Here is a 20,198-nt window from a genome sequence, read left to right as displayed (position 1 = left end):
TAATTGAACCTGTCCGTGCCTGGGAGATTTGGGGGTTCTAGTAAAAAAAAAAGGAAAGAAAGTACTATTTATTTTTATTCATTGGATTTGTTTATTGACCATCCAGTTATGACCGTTCACAACAAAATAACTGGACAGTTCACAATATATTAATAAAACAATAAAAATACCACCCATAAAACCATCACATGTAGGTAAAACCAGGAATTTACAGCTCCTCATGTCAGTACAGCAAACAATAAGAGCAATTTAGATGACCCAGCCATATACTCATACCGCCCAAAGGTCTGGATGAATAGGTGTGCCTTGAGGTGTTCCTCAAGGATCAATACCTGGCATCTCCATGTAGGGCTGGCAAATATTCCTTGCCTGAAACACCAGAAAGCCACTGCTAGATGGCATGGGCAGTACTGAGTTAGAGGGTCCACCAGTCTGACTCTGTATAATAAGGCTGAGTTCCTGTGTTCCTTTGTCCCCAGACAGATCTGCTGGTCTGCACTGTTGCATGAAATGAGGATGAACCTGCAATATACCTAAGGCTTCCTGGGGGCTGAACGTTGCTTGGGGAAGATTGACAGCTATAAGCAAGCCATCTGCCACTGAGGACATCTTGTTTGACTCATTACCGATCATCACATCGCAAGAAGCTTCAATAAGCTTCCCAAGAATCCCAGGGATGCCTTAGAACAAAGCCTGGAATCCATTGTTCTTAGGGGTTGCTTCAGGTTTACAATGCTTTTGATATCATTTACTTTGGGAACATGCAAACTTTGGACATCATTTCAATCTTGTAACCTTGCTTTATATAACTTCTTGGCTCCTCCCCTCATTCCATACACCAACATCCTCTCCCTCAGGTATACTTCCCAAGGCTTTCTCATCATTCAAGGCAGAAGATGCAACTGTTGCCCTCCATGCCCCAGCTTTGTTGCTAAAAATAATTCCTTTTGGTAGAGTTGCCTGAAGGAGCATCTCTATCCCAGTTGCTCAGTCCGGATACTGAAGCCCAGCTCTGAGGGCCTTCTGGTGGTTCCCTCTCTGTGAGAAGTGAAATTACAGGGAACCAGGCAGAAGGCCTTTTCAGTGGCTGCATCCACCCTGTGGAACACCCTCTCGGTAGATGTCAAAGAGTTGAACAACTGTATAAGTTTTCGTAGACATCTGAAGGCAGCCCTCTTTCGGGAAGTTTTTAATGTTTGATGGTGTGCTTTTGTTGGAAGCCACCCAGAGTGGCTGGGGCAACCCAGTCAGATAGGTGAGGTATAAGAAATAAATTATTATTATTGCTTTTTAATGGATCTTCTAATTAGTATTATTTTGCGTGCGCACACACCAGCTTAGCACCCTGTGCAGGGGAACTGCCTGCGTTGCCCTAAATCCAACACTTCTGTAAGGAAGTTGTACAGCTCCAATGATCCCTGACCATTGGCGATGCTGGCTGGGGCTGATGGGAGTTGGAGTCCAGCAACATCTGGAAAGCGCCAGGATCCTTGTCTCTCTACTCTACTTGCTTATTTTTAGTATGCCAGGGTCTGCTGGAAGATGCAGACTTGCATTAGGACAATGGTTAAGAACTTAATCCCAGAGGTAAAATTAATTGCAGCTGCAGCAATCTGGTGTAGATTAAAGAACACTGCTTTGTAAGTTTCCTGTTAAAATTATCTTTTAAGGCTTTGGGGAAGGAGGGGTAGGGGGAGATTAATATTGTTCAGGACATTGCAATCTTCAATCGTCAGTTTCCAGTCATGTTTTCAAAAGGCTGATTTTTTTGTAGTTATGAAACCTTTAGCATTGAACATAATCTTTCTGATCATTGCCCAGATATCCAACAAGACAATGGTGGGTAGGTGTACATTTAAATCACAGACTAATGCCACATATTTCATATAAGCTGCTTACAAACAATAACATGCATCAGGAAAAAACTCCATTTTGGTTTCATTGCTCAAATCTTTAAAGAACTCGGATCAAAACACTTCAACGTTGAGTCCTGAAGCTTAGCAGTCTCTGGGCATGATCTACCAGAGTGCTCATCTGTGCAGACATCGGTGAAATTAAGAGGAACTACACAAGAGGGACAAGGGTGGCGCTGTGGGTTAAACCACAGAGCCTAGGACTTGCCGATCAGAAGGTCGGCGGTTCGAATCCCTGCGATGGGGTGAGCTCCCGTTGTTCAGTCCCTGCTCCTGCCAACCTAGCAGTTCGAAAGCACGTCAAAGTGCAAGTAGATGAATAGGCGGGAAGGTAAACGGCATTTCCGTGTGCTGCTTTGGTTTGCCAGAAGTGGCTTAGTCATGCTGACCACATGACCCGGAAGCTGTACACCGGCTGCCTCGGCCAATAAAGCGAGATGAGCGCCGCAACCCCAGAGTCGGCCACAACTGGACCTAATGGTCAGGGGTCCCTTTACCTTTACACAAGAGCACAACCTGCCAGGAAGTTTTCCTGGGCAAGCTTGATTGACATGAAAGAGCCTCACTATCCTCTCAGGCAGCTCCCATTTAGTTCAATGGGATTCTGAATCAATGCATAGAGCTCAGCTTCTGAAAAATCTGTTTTTATCAGAGCAGAAAGGAGTTGCCTACTGCCATATCCTGAAGGGTCCCTGACTTTAGCTGGTGTTGGACATGAATGCCTTATTTACATTAGAACACAGTGAAGCTAACCCCCATCCCACCTGCATTCCAGCTTGGGAGAAAGGTGGGAAATAAATTTATTTACTAATAATAATGGCAAATTTCTTCAGAACTTTTGGAGGGCACAGGGTTTAGTGTACTTTATCATTGCCAAGTGTCCATGGATGGTGTATGTGTTTTTCTTTCCACTAAATATTTCTACAGCATCTTATACGCCTCCTTCCAACAACTCCTGCAGCCAAGCTGGTGCCCACTATATTGCTTTGCCACATCAGTGAAGCTGAGAGAGGGGTCTTGTTGCCTCAGCAGCCCAAGACCTCCATACACACAGCCCATGCTTGCACCCTGGAAAGGTCACCTTGGTGCTGCTAAAGCAGCAAAAGCAACGCGGGAGGCAGTAGTTATGAGTTACCGGTCTCTGCAGCCACAGCAGGCGCTGTGATTCTCCAGCAGTTTGGCTTCACCCCCAGAGGTGCACTCCATTGTCTCCTGAGACAGACAGATGCCAACAATAACTCTGCAGCCTCCTTGGCTTGCTGCTCTTCCTGATACGAAAAAGGCCCACAGGATGACCTGCTTTATAATGTTTCTGGCTTAACTGAAGCATGGGAGCCATGGCTACTGAATACCTAGGATTGGTGTGTCTGCTGATTTTGTTTTAAGGGAAGTATTTCCTTTGACCTTTTAAAAAAAGAAAACCACACTGATGCCTTTAAAGGTTATGTTTAACAAAGTAAGAACAAGCAGCTATCAGTGAAGAGTAGGCAACCTCCCAGTGCTAACAGGAAAGCCCACTGGAGGGTGTCATGGGGTTTGCAGGAAAGATGAGCACCCAGGAAGGCTGCAGAGTGCAGACCACCAGAGAAAAGATATGTAAAATGAAAGAGAAGACCCTCACAAATGTTCTTTGGCTCACCTTGAAAGTAAGATAAGCAAAGTAAAACCCTGCACTCCACGCATGAGAATGTTGCTAAAATGTTCACTCATCTTCAATAACTTTCAAATGCAATTTCTATATCATTAATTGATGGGAAATGGTTAAAAATAATGCAGATTTTTGTGTGTGTGCTTGGGCGTGAAACCCTGCACTATTTTGAAAATATACTTTTCAAACAGTGTAATCCATAGCCCAGAACAATATATTTATGGGATCAACAGGAACTAACCAGTTAAAGCACGAATATTTCAACTTAACTGGCCACACAATCCTATGCAATTTTTTAAGGAAGTTGGCTCCATTGAGCTCAGTGGCACCTACCTCTGAACAGAAAGCAGGACTGCACAACTCACTATGGATCAAAATTAAGACTTCATTAAGATTTACAGTACAATCCTGTTTTCATGAAACATTTTCAACGCTGCCCGTTTTCAGAGCAAGTTTTAAAAAAAGTCAAGTACAAAAAAGGGAATAGTTTGTTTCCATTTTATTGTTCAATTACTTTATTTCATGTATCATGATCATCATTTTGCATTGTGTTTGGTCCCACTGTGAAATGTTTTTCTGTAAACAACATAAAAATACAAAAAGGAGGACACAAATTACATAATAAAAGAAAAACAAACCAATAACTTGTCCCGCCCCCAAACACATTTAAAAGACCATATAATGATCATCAGCCCAAGGCCTGGTTGTAGAGAGATGTTTTCACTTGGCACTTAAAGATATGTTATGAAGGTGCCAGGTGAGTATCTCTGGGGAGAGAACATTCCACGAACAGGGAGCCACTGCAGAAAAGGCCCCTTCTTGTGCTGCCACCCTCTGAACCTCTTGTGGAAGAGGCTCAAGTGATGATTGCAGGGTCACTACCAAGCAAGCAACAACTATATGAAAAATAATTTATTGTTAATCCCTCCCCCCAAGGTATGGAGACACGTTAAAGTGTCTCATGCAACATGTTAGTCAACATGACTAAGAATCATTTCCATTAATCACAGTTCTTATAAAATTTGGTAAACCATTAAAAGGAAATGTATTGAAATTCAACCAAGGGGAAGTTAATAAGTGTAACTTTTAATAAGGTTATGATTTATGTTTGTTTGTTATATGTATTTGTTTATAATTTTGTGGAAATCAATAAAAAAAATTGGGGGGGGGGAATCATTTCCACTAATACTGCCTTTTTTCATTTCTGATACATTCTGTGTGCGCCGTGAATTGATTTTGAGGAGACGCTGCCGTAAAAGGAGCATGGAGAAACTAAATCTTTTTCTAAGCTTTTGGCGCCCTCATGTGTCTAGTCCTGTTTAAGGCTAGAGAATTTTTTTTTTTTTTTTGTCAATCGCATCCTTGCAAAATGGGAAGAGCAACTGGCACTGTGTGTGTGTCACAGTTTGTACTTGACGGGCAGGTATCAACTGGCATTCTTTTCACAAGTATGCTGAAATAACAACACAAAGAACATGATTAAAAAATAATTGCTTGGTTGCCAGGAAGTAGCATGGCTTAGCTTCTCCTTTACAGCAGTGGCAGGAGGCAGGTAGAGTTAGGCTTACCAGATGTCCCTGGTTCCCAGGTACAGTCCCCAGATTCACCAATCTGTCCCTGGACAAAATCCATCCCCGGAATGTCCCCAGAATGTAATTAATGTCCCCTGATTTGTCCCAGAGAATGGGAAAGCCAAGCTGAGGAGGTGCAGGACAGGCCCTTCCCTCACACACTGGGCCACCGCTCTTGCCCTCCAAGCAGCCGCCCCACCCACCTGTCACTCTCCTTGGGCATCCCCAAGTACCAGCAGCAGCCCCAGCAGCAGCCAGAGGCACAGCATGCTCGGTGATGGCCACAGCACCAGCAGCAAGAAGGTGCTTGGCACCTCCACCGCTGCACCATTGGGCGGTCTCACTGCTCTTCTGCACAGAGCCCGACCTCTCTGGCTGTGTGGCACACGGGCAGAGAGAGAGAGAGAGAGGGAGGGAGGGAGGCGGAGGTGAGCTGTGCCCCCTGCGGTGGGAGCAAGTCAGCGGGGCCTGTCGCAAATTCCTCGCTGCGCTTTTAGCAGAATGCTCAGAGTCCCAGGTTCTTTAGTGCAGTATTTATTATTGTGAGCTAAATATATATGCAAATATCTACAGAAGCAGTTCATATAATCAGACAGAGTACCTGGCTGCACCTTGAGGCAAAAAGAAGACACTCCTCTACACCACCACAATTACTATTGGACAGGCTTCCCTTTTAAACTGGTGACAGCCAGCACCTCCACAGAGAGCATTGCATCAGCCTGTTGTATAATCTAGCAAACTGAAGCCAGCAGACTTACTTACATAACATCCTGTGAATCCCAACAGGGCCAGCGGTGTGACCAGCAGGAGAGAAGAGACGTGCAATGGACGGCGCTTGGCTAGGTGAGGAGAAGAGAAGAGAGGGATTGGGGTGGTGGTGACCAGATGCTTCGGAGAGGCAAGATTGGGTTGCTTTACCCACCGAGGATGCCGGGGGGGGGGGAGCAGGAGAGATTTTGCCAGATTTCACTGAGGGTGGCAACCCCAGGAAGTGTTGGCTTGACAACAGTGCATTATGAAAAGGATATAGGGTATTAGTAGAGCAGAAGCTTAATATGCTTCAACAGGCTGATGCAGCAGTAAAAAATGATAATGTAATTCTAGGCTGCATCAACAGAAGTACAGTGTCCAGATCAAGGGAAGTAATAGTACCCTATTCTCCCTTGGTCAGGCCACACCTGGAGTCCTTTGTCCAGTTCTGGGCACCACAGTTTAAGAAGGATATGGACAAGCTGGAATGTGTGCTGAGAAGGTCAGCCAATATGATATTGGGTCTGGAAACCAAGCCTTATGAGCCAAGGCGAATCTGGGTTGGCCAGGTTGGTTCTGTCAAGAGTGCCCGGGGGGGGGCAAAAATCATGCCTTGCTACTCTGGCATGGTGTGGCTAGAAGCCCACACACTCCCTGGACTGCTCCTCCACTGCTCTGGGTGACCAGGTGAGATGTGCAGGCTCCTCTGGCAAGGGCACATGAAGCAGGGGACACCGATATAGCTCCTTGCCAAGGAATTGTAGCTCTGTGAAGGGAATGGGAGTCTCCAAGCAACTCGCACTAGCCTTGCCAAACTACACTTGCCAGGATCTTTGGGGGAACCCATGACTGTTTCAAGTTGTATGAAATTCAATGTAGCCCATTTAGCACCATCCACACACCAGAGGGAACTGTGAGCTTAGAGTAACCTCAAGGTCAGCAGCACTCCCCAAAAATCTTTAGGGTGGGAAATCCTCAAGGGGGACCAAGGCCCAAAACAGCCCAATGCGGACTGGTCACAAAATGCTCAGAAATACCTCAAAAATGTCCAATTTCTTTGCAAAAAAGCTCAACAGCTTCTAAAAACAGGTACGTAGCTGTGTTGTTCTAACGCAATCAAAATGTATTTAAAAATATAACAAAATTGTCCAGTAGCACCTTAGAGACCAACTAAGTTTGTTCTGGGTATAAGCTGTCTGAAGAAGTGTGCGTGCACACGAAAGCTTATACCCAGAACAAACTTATTTTAAAATTCTTTTTTTTAAAAGTGTCCCCGGATTCATTGAAAAAAATCTGGTAACCATAGGCAGAGTGGAATCTACTCACATGCTGATTTGGGCTTGTATCTCAAGACATCAGAAGCTGTCTTAGGGCTTGTCCACACTTGACTTCTTCTGTGCCTAGGGAGGGCAGGTTCATGTGGATTCTGCTTGCCCTATGCTTCCTATGCACAGATCTGAGCAGCTTTCCATTTGCTCTGCCATGTCCTCCCAGGGAAACCCAAGTTACATTTGCTCTGATTCAGCAGTAAAGGGCAGGTTTTCTGAGGAGAAAACAGCAAGGCAAGCAGTTGTGTGAATGATTGGATCCCAGCCAAGCAAAGTCCTTCTCACACAGCCTTCCTGGAGCCAGCTCAGCTTTATGAGACTGGGATCAGATCAGATCCCAGCCTTGCAAAGGAGCACAGGGCTAGTTTGGGGAGGGTGGCATGAGTAAAAGGTAAAGGGACCCCTGACCATTAGGTCCAGTTGTGGCCGACTCTGGGGTTGCGGCGCTCATCTCGCTTTATTGGCCGAGGCAGCCAGCGTACAGCTTCCGGGTCATGTGGCCAGCATGACTAAGCCACTTCTGGCAAAACAGAGCAGCGCACAGAAATGCCGTTTACCTATCTACTTGCACTTTGACGTGCTTTCAAACTGCTAGGTTGGCAGGAACTGGGACCGAGCAATGGGAGCTCACCCCGTCACGGGGATTTGAACCGCCGATCTTCTGATCAGCAAGTCCTAGGCTCTGTGGCATGAGTAGCACCCCCCTAAACACACCCAGGGCGATTGCCCCAGCAGTACTCCTCATGCTATGCCCCTGCATACAAGGAATACAGATCTTAGCACCTCTGCTGGTTGTCGTTTTATACATTTGCCTATTTCTGCCTAACTTGCCAAAGCAGAGTGAGGAGCATGTTCTGAACTGACTTCCAAGACATGTAAAAAAGAAAGCAAGATAGTAACTGATGGTCAGTTTGCACAATGAATGGAATGAAATGGCACTCACCCAGGGTCTGTGTTCCTTTGGAAAACAGACATGGTGGAAGCTGCGTAGCTTTAATAAATGGTTTATTCACCTATTTACACCTCCAGTCTGCATGGAGGGGTCCAGATCTTGCAGCATGGTCATTTCAAGAGGGGCAGTGCAGCATCAGAACTCCCAGCCTGCCTTCAGTCAGCCTGCCCAAGATGGATCCCAGTCATTGTTCTCCTTCATCCCAGAACACCTTGCTCAAAAACCCTCTTGGCCTGGCTGCAGGCGGGGTCATCCTCTTATATACCTGCTGGGATTGACAAGGCATCTGACCCTCACCTGAATCTCATAGCTCTCTTGATTAGTTATCATTTAACTCTTGGGGAAAATAATTAGCATCACACGTCATGTGCATGGAAGTTGCTGAACCAATTAACCAACTAGAAGGGTTACTGTTAATAGCACCAGTTTTCCTATAACTTGTTATTACTGGATAGTTCTGATGAACTGCAAAAGCATTTTTAGTTTGCTTTCTGTTGCTACCCTGGAACTTTTCTTTATTAGTGCTACTTTGTTTTGTACGATTCCTTGCAAATGAAGGAAAACAACTTTTCTGCTTATATATGTTGATAATATAATTTTGGTTACTAAGGACAAACAAGATTGTACAAAAACAGGATTGGGTGCAGGCCTGGCCAGGACATAGGCATCCTGACTGTGACAAAGGTGACCTGTGTGCTTGCTTGGTTGATTAACAGCTGTTGGGAACTTCAAGGTCCCTGCTCTTCCTTCTTATGCTCTTTGTATTGGACCTGGAGACTCCAATGGAGAGCATTCCATGTCAAGAAGGAGGGCAAGTGGGCACTCTATTAAATGACAGGGTAGGAGTTACACGGAGCAGGGCCATTTCACTGGTGGTGCCCATTGTATGCCTCGCTCTTCCCAGACCTACTCTCTTTTGGCCTGTATTTTGGAGCTTTATAATTTAGGAAGACTATGGAAGAACTGGTTGACAAGTTTTATCAGTCGCTGATATATGAGCAGATTTTATTTGCTGCTATTCTGGGCTCACCTAATAGCAACAGTTCTGCTACTCCTCCTTGCCAAAGTTGTGCTTTGTGTGTGGAGGGAAAGCGGCAGGTTTAACCTTTTGCATGGAAGCCTGCTCTCATTTCATTTTAAAGCACATAAATATATATCAGTCATCCCCACCTCCACGCAGTCTCCACTTTTCTTTTTCCCCCAACCGCGATGGATGACAAGAAGGGCAGATGCCAGGAGCGCAAAAAGTGTAGCACAACAAGCAGGCCGGGCGGGAGATGTGATTGGGGGCAGGGGGGAAGTGTTTCCAACCCTCAGCCCCCGCTCCAAAAGCAATCGCAGAGAGCGACGGCCGTGAATGAACTGCCGCAGCCCAAAAAAACACAGACACCGAGCAAGCCCTACGGCGTGCCTAGAAGAAAGAAGGAAGAAGAGCCGAGCGGAGGAAGAGAAGGAAGAAGAGGAGACAACAGCTTGCTACCTACCTCCCACCCTTTGCACCCTGCTGCCCGCTCTGGCCCCGCTTGCGCTGCTTGTCTTTCTTTCTTTCTTTCTTTTTGCAAATCTATGCAATATTGCACTTGACCTTCCCAGCTCACCAGAGCTGCCAGTGCGAGACGGGAACAGCCGGTGTGAGGCCCCAGCCAAGTGGGTGGGGCTCGAGTCGCCCGCAGCCCAGAAACTGGACGGGGATGGGAGCAGAGAAGATAGAGACCCTGTCTGGGCAGAGGCGAGGTCACGTGGTAGGGAGCTGCGCTCACCTCTTGTAAAAGAGAGGGGGCGGCAGAGGGTCTCTCTCCGACACGTCACACCGCCGCCAAGCTCCCGGATTGCGCATGGGCACGTGCCCCAACACATTTGGAGCCTCCCTCCTCCCTGGCCGGCAAGGAGGGAGGTGGAGGAGCTGTTTCTTTTGAAACCCGGGAAATTTAAGGGACTTTTTCAATCCAGGACAGCAGCAGGACATGGCGCTGGGATAAGGGACTGTCCCGCTAAATAAGGGACGGTTGACAGCTATGCCCAGAAGAAGGCTGGAGAAGGAAGGGTGTGTGTGTGTGTGTGTGTGTGTGTGTGTGTGTGTGTGTGTGTGTAAACCTCTGGCCTTTTGTACAGCTGGAAATGTCACCTACTGTACATTTTCTCACCTGGCCCCACTCAGCACCGTCATGCTGTCCCCATAACGTTGCCCCAGTGAAGCCCTTGCATTGAAAAGGTTTCTCCACCATTGGAGTAAATGAAAGTCAATGAGCCTGGTATGTATTTGTTTCCCTACAGTTCCTTTTTCTCAAGCGGAGACGCACTTGGGAAGTTACTACATGTTTCTTTGAAGGTTGAGATGCCTCCTTCCTTCCACAGTTAGTGTATTTTACAGTGCAGCATGACAGCATGCTGCTGACAGAGAAAGAGAAAAATCTGATATGATTTTTATTGAAAATTAATTGTACAATGTCTCGTTCTTTCTCTAGTAACACTGGCTTACCCTTTCTGAACCAGGCGTGGGGAAAATGAGCCAACACTACCATCTGCTGGTAGTAAATCATATATATTCCTCCTGGATTCACCATGATCTGTTATCTCACTGTTGCAATTGCTTGGTTTATTTTTTTCCATACAGAGAGAGCTTTGAATTATATCCTTGCATTGAAAAGTTCACAAGGTGGTATTCCCTTATTTAAAAAAGAAAAAGTTCAGAAGAAGAGGTGCATCTGAGAAAGTGAACTCCGGTCCATAAAAGCTTAGGCCATAAAAGTTTTGTTCGTATTCAGGGTCCTACAAGAATTAATTGCTGCTCATTTTGTTGCTTTTAATGAACTGCTCATTTGTATGATATATATTTGATGATGACTGTTCTTTGATTTATGTTTTCTGATGCTCCGAGTACGTTAGAAGGAGAACAGGATATAGAAATAAATAAACTTGGGTTTTCTGAGGTTTTGCTGCAATAGACGAACGTCGCTGGAAATTTTGCCACTGATATCGAGCCCTACAAATCATAGAATCACAGAATTCCCAGTTTCACCCAGACTTGGGAATTGGATTGCAGCTTGTCTGCCTATTTGTCCAGTCCCAGTCCCAACACTGGGGCAGATCCGACTGAAGCAGCAGGCTTCACTCTGGTTCGCCCCATGGATTTTAAGAAATAATTTTACAATTTCAAGCTTCAAGGTGTCATATTTACAACAACATATTTCTTTACAATGTTGTAGGATGTAGGTAGAAATAAAGATACATAAAAGAATGCAAATTTGTCACGGCATCCTTCTGTTTGTTTGCTTAAAGAAGGTAGATTTCGATGGGGGGGGGGCTGAGTTATTTATTTATTTATTTTCTGAAAAGGGAGTGGTAGGCCAAATAAGTTTGGAAACCTCTGATGTAAAATGTTTCACATTTTATCAAAACTCAAAGCATAGGCATGGTGTCCAAATGTAACCACTTCTTCCTTAAAGGAAAGCTTTCTCTAGCCCTTCCATAGAAAGCAAGACATTCCAAACTGACAACTGGTGTAGCTATAGATATAGATGCAGAAAGATAGATATCCAACTTCTGCTAATGTGGGCACATGCAAATGTTTGTAGTACAGCACAGTGGAACCTCGGTTCCCGAACACCCACATTGTCGAACGTTTCAGTTCTCGAACGCCAAAAACTCGGAAGTAAATGCTTCCATTTTCAAACGTTCCTTGGAACTTGAACGTCTAACACAGCTTCCGCTGAGTGCAAGAAGCTCTTGCAACCAAACAGAAGCCACACCTCGGTTGTTTAATGTTTCAGAAGTTGAACGGTCTTCCAGAATGGATTACATTTGACAACTGAGGTATCACTGTACATTAAATTCTTTTCTGTATGTATGTATGACAAAGAACACTGTGCAACGCAAAACTTGGCATGTTCTGAATTTATCCCACACAATTTCTCCCTTTTCTTATTCAAGATCTTCTATGCCCTGGGGACTAAACAGTCTATTTCAAGCCTCCTATGGTCACCTGATACACTGGGTGCCTTTGACTCCCATGGTTCTGCTCACATTGCTGACCGTCAGTGGAAGGAAACAGCTAGAGAACAATCTTAGAGAGTGCTAGGCAACATAATAGCAGGTGCTACAGCAGATCTCAACCTATAATTTGGAAAGCTCCAAAAGCAACTGCTGCAGTTCTTTAACACAAATGCAAGCCATAACTAGCAGAGTTCTTAAGATATTGTGTTCCCCCAATTTACACCTTGCCCATGAGAAGATTTGTTACTTGATGCTAACAAGTTCGGGAGAGTTATTTTCCTTTGTTTGCTTTTAATAAGATGATCCCAGTTTAGTTGACTTCAATGGAATTTCAGGAAGGTTTGCCCATCAAATGATTAATCCATTTCTTGAACAGATTTAGCCCCCCAAAAGCCTGCAAGGATCAAGAGATTGAAAACACCCTTCTTTTGATCACAGGGTTTGATGGTTCAATGGGTAAAGGGAAGTCCTCTTTCTGCACATAGCTGTTAGTTCTCCTTCTGCCCATAACTGCTGCATTATGGGGAAGCCTTGCTCCTTTTCTCTTGCATCCTGGGAAGTCTTGCTTATAATCTGCCTCTGCACAAACTGCACAAAACTGTTCCAAACACCAAGACATTCCTTCCTTGTTCAGTCATCCTAAGCTCATGGAAAACAAACTGTACCTGCTCTTCATGCCTAGCTGACCACATCTACAGAACTTGATTGTTATATTGTTCCATGTTATGATCAATCATTAGTAATTGTTTGTGCCATATTAATCTCTAGTTACAATTTAATTAGGAGGCTTCATGCCTGTCTAGTTCTAGCTCTGATTCTCAGCCTTTAATATATCAGTGATAAATGATCATATGTAAATCCCACCTCTCACATGTAATCCCCGCCTTGTACTTATGTTAAGCAATCACAAGTTTCTTTATGTACGTATCAACCAATCAGCCACAGGCCCACCTGTGGCAATGCTTGCAATATTCAATAAAAGAGGCTCCCAGGGCCCGCCCTGACAGACGCCTCATGTTGCACCTGCCTCTCTCGTCTCCCGTGATTTTTCATTCCTAGAAATGGGGAAGAGATTTTTGCTATGTTTGCAATAGACTAGCTTTCTTTCTCATGTTAGCTGCTACTCATTCTTTCTTGCAGGAGAGTGTTTTCTTCACACCCCTCTGAAATGAGGACAAGCTAGAGCCTAGCACATGCTGCAGAGTCTTCTATGACTCCTGTCTGCCAAGCAGGGAGGCATTATTCAAAAGTAGAAAAATCAAAGAAGACGAAGAAACCACCTAGAGTAGGGAACTAAAGTGCAGTTCTTTGATTTCCAAGTGATATTATGTTGTTTTGCAAAGAATAATTGAGCACCTTCGCTACCCCTTTGTGTGGTCTGGCTGTACTGAAGCTCTGACACAGCTGGAGCTTTCTGACACAGAAAATTTATTTGCCCTAGCGAGCAGTTCCCATAATGTACCATGTTTGGACTCACAGCATTTCTGACAAGAGAAAAGTCCAAAATGGATGCTGAGCAGAAAAACTTGTGAGGTGCAGGAGGAAACAGCAACATGGGCACTTGATGGCCTAATTGCAGTGCTGTCTATTGCTGGGAAAACAACTTTACTCAGTGACACAACCCTGGTACGCATCCCTATTACAAAACCCTATTATAAAATATCATCATAAAACATGTTCTCCGTTTGGCATGTGTCAAATGCCATGGTCCAGCTGATTCCACTTCATGCCATATTCTTAGGTTTGTTGGATGAGAACAGCTTCAGCTCCTGGTTATAATTGTTTTAATTATAGTGCATTTCCCCTACTGCCTTGAAAACTCCAGTTGATGTGTATGTATATATGATGGATGATTCAGTCTGCTTAGCACAGTGGCATCAGATGGCGCTTGTTTATACAAGTGCTTTTTTGTTTTTGTTTTTTGTTTTTTTGCTTAGCTCACATCTCTGTTGCAACAAAGCCAGCTGCATTCAAACAGAGAAAGAGAGAGAGGGAGAGGGAGAGGGAGAGGGAGAGAATGCAGTTCAGCAAACTGGCAGGGCAGGAGAAGAGGGGAATTATGGAGCTTGTTCGAAACCTGAGTTGGCTATGGAGCTTGTTCGAAACCTGAGTTGGCCTTAAGAATCTCCAAGCAAAAATGCCGGATGGCTGATGTAAGTTTATGGACGATTTGATATTCTGCCACTTGCTAGATAATGAACTGGCTGGGCCATCTGCCCTTGGAGAGGTGTAAGATGGCAGTGAACCCATCATTTGCTCTTTTTTTTGCTAGAAATATATATTGAATGCTGAAATCAGGACATTTTGCTTATGTTTTAATGAGCCAAGATGATACTTCAAGCTCTATTTCCCTCCCACTGGCTTGGAAAATTGTTGCTTTAAAAAAAAAATAATCCAGAATCCGTGGAGCTTTTTGTCTTGTCATCAGGCAGGCTTCTATTTTTCTTCCATTCTTTTCCTTGTTGCCTCGTTTGAGGACCCTTAGCCAACAGTTGCAGGATAAAATACTCAGAGCTGAAGTTGATTGCATGGAAATAAATGCCAGTCAGTAAGTGGGCATTGCTCTCCAGAGGGAGAGTGCATTGAAACTAAGAGCAAATAAAAAGGGGATATAATCTGAGATTTTATGGGGGAGGGGGTATTTCCTCCAGAAATGTTGTGTGCATAGCAGAATTTAAATGCATGGACAAGCATTGCCCCTGTAAAATTCAGAATATACGAAATACACAGTGGCTGGTTCCTCACTTAAGAGAGTGTTTCAGCTGTAGAACAAACTACTTCAGGACATGGTGAGCGCTCCTTTGCTAGAAGCATTTAAGCAGAAGCTGGGAGACCACCTGCCAGGGATTCATCTTTAGCCATCGATCCTTGCAGTGGGGAGGAGTTGGTCAGGAAGACCTCTAAAATTCCTTCCAATTCTAGGATCAAATGCTAGGATTCTGTGCACCTCACAAATATGCTTGAATCTAGCTCTTGAACAAAAACATAACAGTCCAGTCATGATTATGATTATTTCTAATTATATTTTATTAAGTTTCAATGTTTTTAACATATGCAGTCAAAACACAATTTCATCTTTTCTCTTGTTTTTGTCGACTTCCCACCCCTTTTCCCCATGGAGTTGTTGTTTCTCTCCTTCTGCTGCACCCTATCTTCAAATCATAACCACAGTATTATAATCTAATTACTTCTGTTGCTCATAGATCAAATCCTGCTTGCACGTTCCCCATATTGTAATATTCCCTGCAGTAAATAGTCCAAAAAGGGCACCCATTCTTCCATAAAACACGCACTAGATTCTCTAAATTTTGCTGTTCTTTTTGCCAGTTCTGCATAGTCCATTATCTTACTTATCCATGAGGATTGAATAGGAAACATGATGTCATGTAAAATAGTATACTGATCCAGATATCTAATAAAGGGGCAGACTGACTGCAGGGCAATCTTTACAATGGGCATGAATGACATATATGACCAGCACAGGGCAGATGCTGTGGCTAGGGCACACTGCAGACTCAGCACCGCTCGCGGGGCTAGTGCCTGCCAGTTGTGTCCTTCTCAGCCACCCTCTGGCAGCTGGCACTCTGAGAGCCCAGCCCCAGGCCACACTGCTTTGGAGAGCAGCATGCCAGGCTCTGGGGTGTCTGGACTTATGCATCACCTTGGGCTTATGCGTGCCACCCCTAGAGGTAAGTGCCACCGGGGGCGCCCTGCCCTCTTGCCCCCTAGCTATGCTACTGTGTCACAGACTCTTCTTGTCCACTAACCCATTATATATTCAGCTCCTGACATCTCCTCCTCCTCCCAGTCTTCTCCCTCCCCCCCCCCACTCATCGTTGTCCCACTAAAAATCCTCTGGCTCTTAGCCTTCTTCCCTTGTGGATTCCCCAACTGGTGCCTCTCACCACTCGTGCATCCAGCCAGTCAATGGCATTAAAGGGACGCCTGACCATTAGGTCCAGTTGTGGCCGACTCTGGGGTTGCGGCGCTCATCTCACTTTATTGGCCGAGGGAGCCGGCGTACAGCTTCCGGGTCACATGGCCAGCATGACTAAGCCGCTTCTGGTGAACCAGAGCAGTGCACGGAAATGCCGTTTATCTTCCCACCAGAGTGGCACCTATTTATCTACTTGCACTTTGACGTGTTTTCGAACTGCTAGGTTGGCAGGAGCAGGGACCGAGTAACAGGAGCTCACCCCATTGCGGGGATTCGAACTGCTGACCTTCTGATCAGCAAGTCCTAGGCTCTGTGGTTTAACCCACAGCACCACCTGCGTCCCTCCCGTCAATGGCGTTAGGGATAAATAATTAATTCTTTGTAACGTTTTCTGTTGCTTTGAACTTCCATGCAAATAAGGAACTATCTCATGCTGCATCAGCTATGTTCCTTTTCCTTTCCCCGTGTGCCCCCAAAATCTGCTCTGGAGGGTCCCCCCAACCCTGCAGAAGTGATCTGAGAGCATGCGGGGGGGGGGGCTGGAGAGGGACCTCCTTTGAGCACACAGAAGTCTGTTGCACCAGCAAAGCTGCAGCATTGGATATGGCCCAAGGAACAACTTCATCGCCATAGCGTCTACAAGCGTAGCTTGGTCACCAAAAGAGCTCGGATGCAAATAATAATGATCAGGCAGACCCTGCACAACCAAAGAAACCATTTTTTAAAAACTCCTTTTCAAATGGATATAGCCAGAAGGGAGGGTAAATAAGGAGGGTATTTCTGAGTTGTGTCAGAGGAAGAGAATGTGGGGCACTGTTTTAGAAGGGGAGGGGAGGAAACAAGCAACCAATAAAGCTGAAGAGAACTGCCCTTCTTTTGGGAGATATGATTTCTCTATTCTCCATGGGAGTGTGGGAAAAAGTGGTTTCACAATATATAATTATGTGTGAATCAGATAGTAGATAGGCAGTCAAAAACCTGGGAATCTTACACAACTCATGGATTAAATAAGAGCATTACCATCGGTGTACACAACCTAAGAATATACTGGTAAGTGGTATACTAACACTCTGTAGTTGCTGCAGTGTAGTATTTTTATCAACATGCTACAGTAACACTAATGGGATGATAACAAAATGCAAAAATAATGATAGTACATTACAGTGGTACCTCGCAAGACGAATGCCTCGCAAGACGAAAAACGCGCAAGACGAAAGAGTTTTCCGTTTTTTGAGTCGTTCCGCAAGACGAATTTCCCTATGGGCTTGCTTCGCAAGACGAAACATCTTGCGAGTTCTTGCGAGTTTGTTTCCTTTTTCTTAAAGCCGCTAAGCCGTTAATAGCCGTGCTTCGCAAGACGAAAAAACCGCAAGACGAAGAGACTCGCGGAACGGATTAATTTCGTCTTGCGAGGCACCACTGTAATTGCCATTGATGCGACTTAAGGGAATGAAATGTTGTCAGCATGGTGGGAAACAGGAGACAGGGCAGGTGCACACTTAATTCCAGAAGCTGTAAGTTTTCATATGTGTAGTGCATGTCTGAAGCTGCCGTAATGGCATAATGCTGTGTGTGCTCAGTTGGCCTTCCTTCCAAGTCAGTGTGCACAGGACTGCAGCATGGCAGGGCAGTCCCACATTCCTTTCCTGTGAACATCTTGTATATAAATATTTTTTACAAATAAAGATGAAGTGAAATTAGTTGCAAACAAGTGGCTTTGGAAATAGCAACTTCTGCTCAAGGCATTTGAGCTCTGCAATGCATTTTGCCACCTCAAAAAGGTAAAGGGACCCCTGACCATTCACCTCATACTTGCCGGATAAAATCTCCATTCTAAGGCACTTCTTTGTTTTGGTGCCCCGCCCAGGCTTCCTGGCCATCTCTTCTACTGCTGATTAATTTGTACTCTGATAAGATTGCTCCTATCCCTTGCTAGCATTCTCCTGGGTTTGGGAGATTCCACTTAGATAAGGATGGCGCTGCTCTGCTTCCAGAAATTCAAGTCCTATCCATTTGCATATCTCCTTTCCCACATAGATTCATTTTACTTTCCAACCTGTGCATACTGGAGCCTTTGGTTTAAGGGCATGTGAAAGAAACGGAGATCTTGAATGGGTGTGGGTGAGTGGGCATGTTGGAGCCCCTCTCTTCAGGTTGGTTAGAACCATACTAACCACCAAGAGGGTGCCTGAGGGGAAGAGAGCAGGCATAGATTCCACTTCTGTCCCATTAGCTGGTTCTTCCAGCTCCTCCAGCTTGATCTCCTGTTTTTCTCTCCACTGTGCTCTTCTGCGCTCCCTCCCTCCCTCTTGCTTTCTGTTCCAGTTTGGGATGCAGCATTCCTACCACCACTACTCTGTTGACAAATAACTTACTCTCCCCTCACCAAATACCTGAAAGGGGCTAGGCCTGCTCAAGGGTCCTTTTCTGCTGGTCACTCTGCTCCATGACTGACTCTCCGGATGGTAAGTGCTTACTTCTGACCATCTTTTCCAATTCCACAGACTCACTTTCATACAAACAAACAAACAAACAAACAAACAAACAAACAACAAGTGTTGACAGGCTGGTCCTAGACCAGGAGTCAGCAAACTTTTTCAGCAGGGGGCCAGTCCACTGTCCCTTGTAGGGGGCTGGACTATTTGGGGGGGGTGAACGAATTCCTATGCCCCACAAATAACCCAGAGATGCATTTTAAATAAAAGGACACATTCTACTCATGTAAAAACATGCTGATTCCTGGACTGTCCATGGCTGGATTTAGAAGGCGATTGGGCTGGATCTGGCCCCCGGGCCTTAGTTTGCCTACCCATGTCCTAGACCAAATATCACCTCAGGCAAGGAAAGGCTTTGACACCTTTCTTCAAAGTTTTAACTTTTGAAGAGCCTCTTTTAAAAAAATATATTTGCTTTCCAGTTCATGACTGCATGATTTGCAGACATGATTTATCAGGCTAGGATCAGATTAACTGTTTATATTATTTATTTCAACTGTTGACAGGATATTTAAGTAGATATTTAAGCAGGTGTGCGCCCCCCCCCAAGCCTGGCACCCCAGGGAAATTTAGGGTCAATTGGTCCTAAAACCAGCCCTGCATGCACGGCACTGATTCACTCAAATACAACAGCATGGACCATGAGAATCTCCCCCTACCCCTGCCTTCATGTGCCCTTGTCCTGTGCTGCAGCTTTGGATTCTTGGTGTAAGAAGTGACTCACTCAGCTATGTATGGCTCTTTTGGTGACTCAGTGGGGAATCAGTGACAAGTCTCAGTGGAACGTTTGTAAAAAGCAGGTTGAAATATACGCTCTGTGCTCAGGTTTGCAGCTAAACAAGCAAGTGTGCAAACTGCTGGATCAGCTACTCTGTTTGTTGATGGTGGGGGTCAGTACAAAGAATTGAGGGCAAATAGAGAGGACTGTATCAGGGCTTGATTTCCCAGAACAAACTGTATATCTTGTTGCGTATATCTGTATATCTCCCCTTTGGGAGAGGGGCAGACTCGCCATAATCTCTAGAGTCGGTGAAGAGTTAGAATTTGAGCAAACTCATAAATTCACGAAGTAAGCAAAGTCTGGTTTGTTAAAACTAAGCCAAGTGCTGTTGCATTCAGTTTAGGAGCAGGTAGCTAGCCAGGGATAAGCCAAGCCGATGACAAAAGGCATTGATAGCCCATCTAAGTAACCACCCAATAACAATAGCATGTGCATTTCTGGTTTCTTTAGCAGGAGTTGAGGCTGTCTCATCTTGCCTGGGAGAAGCCACACTGAATTCAGTGGGACTTACCGTACTTCTGAGAACACAGGGTTAGGATTGCACTGTAAGTCTATGAATGTGTATACACCATACATTTCAAGCACATGACTCCCTCCCCCCCCAAAAAAAACCAATAATGGGAACTGTAGTTTGTTGAGGGTGATGGGAATTATAGCTATGTGGGGGGTAAACTACAATTCCCATTATTGTTTTCTCTCTGTGTGTGATTTACATCCTTTAACTATGCTTTAAATGTATGATATCAGTAATATTTAATCTTTTACTGCACCTTTAGACCAAGCATTAATTTGGGGACCCATTTCTCCTTTTTTCCTATTTTTAAAACCAC

At 45.0% G+C, this 20,198-nt stretch overlaps 1 protein-coding gene across 5 annotated transcripts in view; it reads left to right on the top strand.

Moving 5' to 3' along the window:
- The first annotated feature begins 5,872 nt into the window (after positions 1 to 5,872).
- GCNT2 (glucosaminyl (N-acetyl) transferase 2 (I blood group)) overlaps positions 5,873 to 20,198 on the top strand; it is a 46,224-nt gene continuing 31,898 nt past the window's right edge. Inside the window, exon 1 of one of the 5 annotated variants that reach the window (XM_083519472.1) lies at positions 5,873 to 5,975. In XM_083519472.1, coding sequence (XP_083375598.1) covers positions 5,957 to 5,975 — 19 coding nt within the window. In that variant the 5' untranslated portion in view covers positions 5,873 to 5,956. Of the gene's footprint in view, positions 5,976 to 14,181; positions 14,309 to 16,458; positions 17,143 to 18,279; positions 18,558 to 20,198 lie in introns of those variants that run through there. The other 4 variants (XR_014529612.1, XM_083519473.1, XM_083519474.1 and 1 more) reach the window with 4 other exon arrangements.

The sequence above is a fragment of the Podarcis liolepis genome (assembly GCF_965112155.1).
Source record: "Podarcis liolepis genome assembly, chromosome: 8".
In the NCBI taxonomy this organism is placed as follows: Eukaryota; Metazoa; Chordata; class Lepidosauria; order Squamata; family Lacertidae; genus Podarcis; species Podarcis liolepis.
The sequence above is the reverse complement of the archived record's forward strand: the minus strand, read 5'-3'. Positions and strand labels throughout refer to the sequence as shown.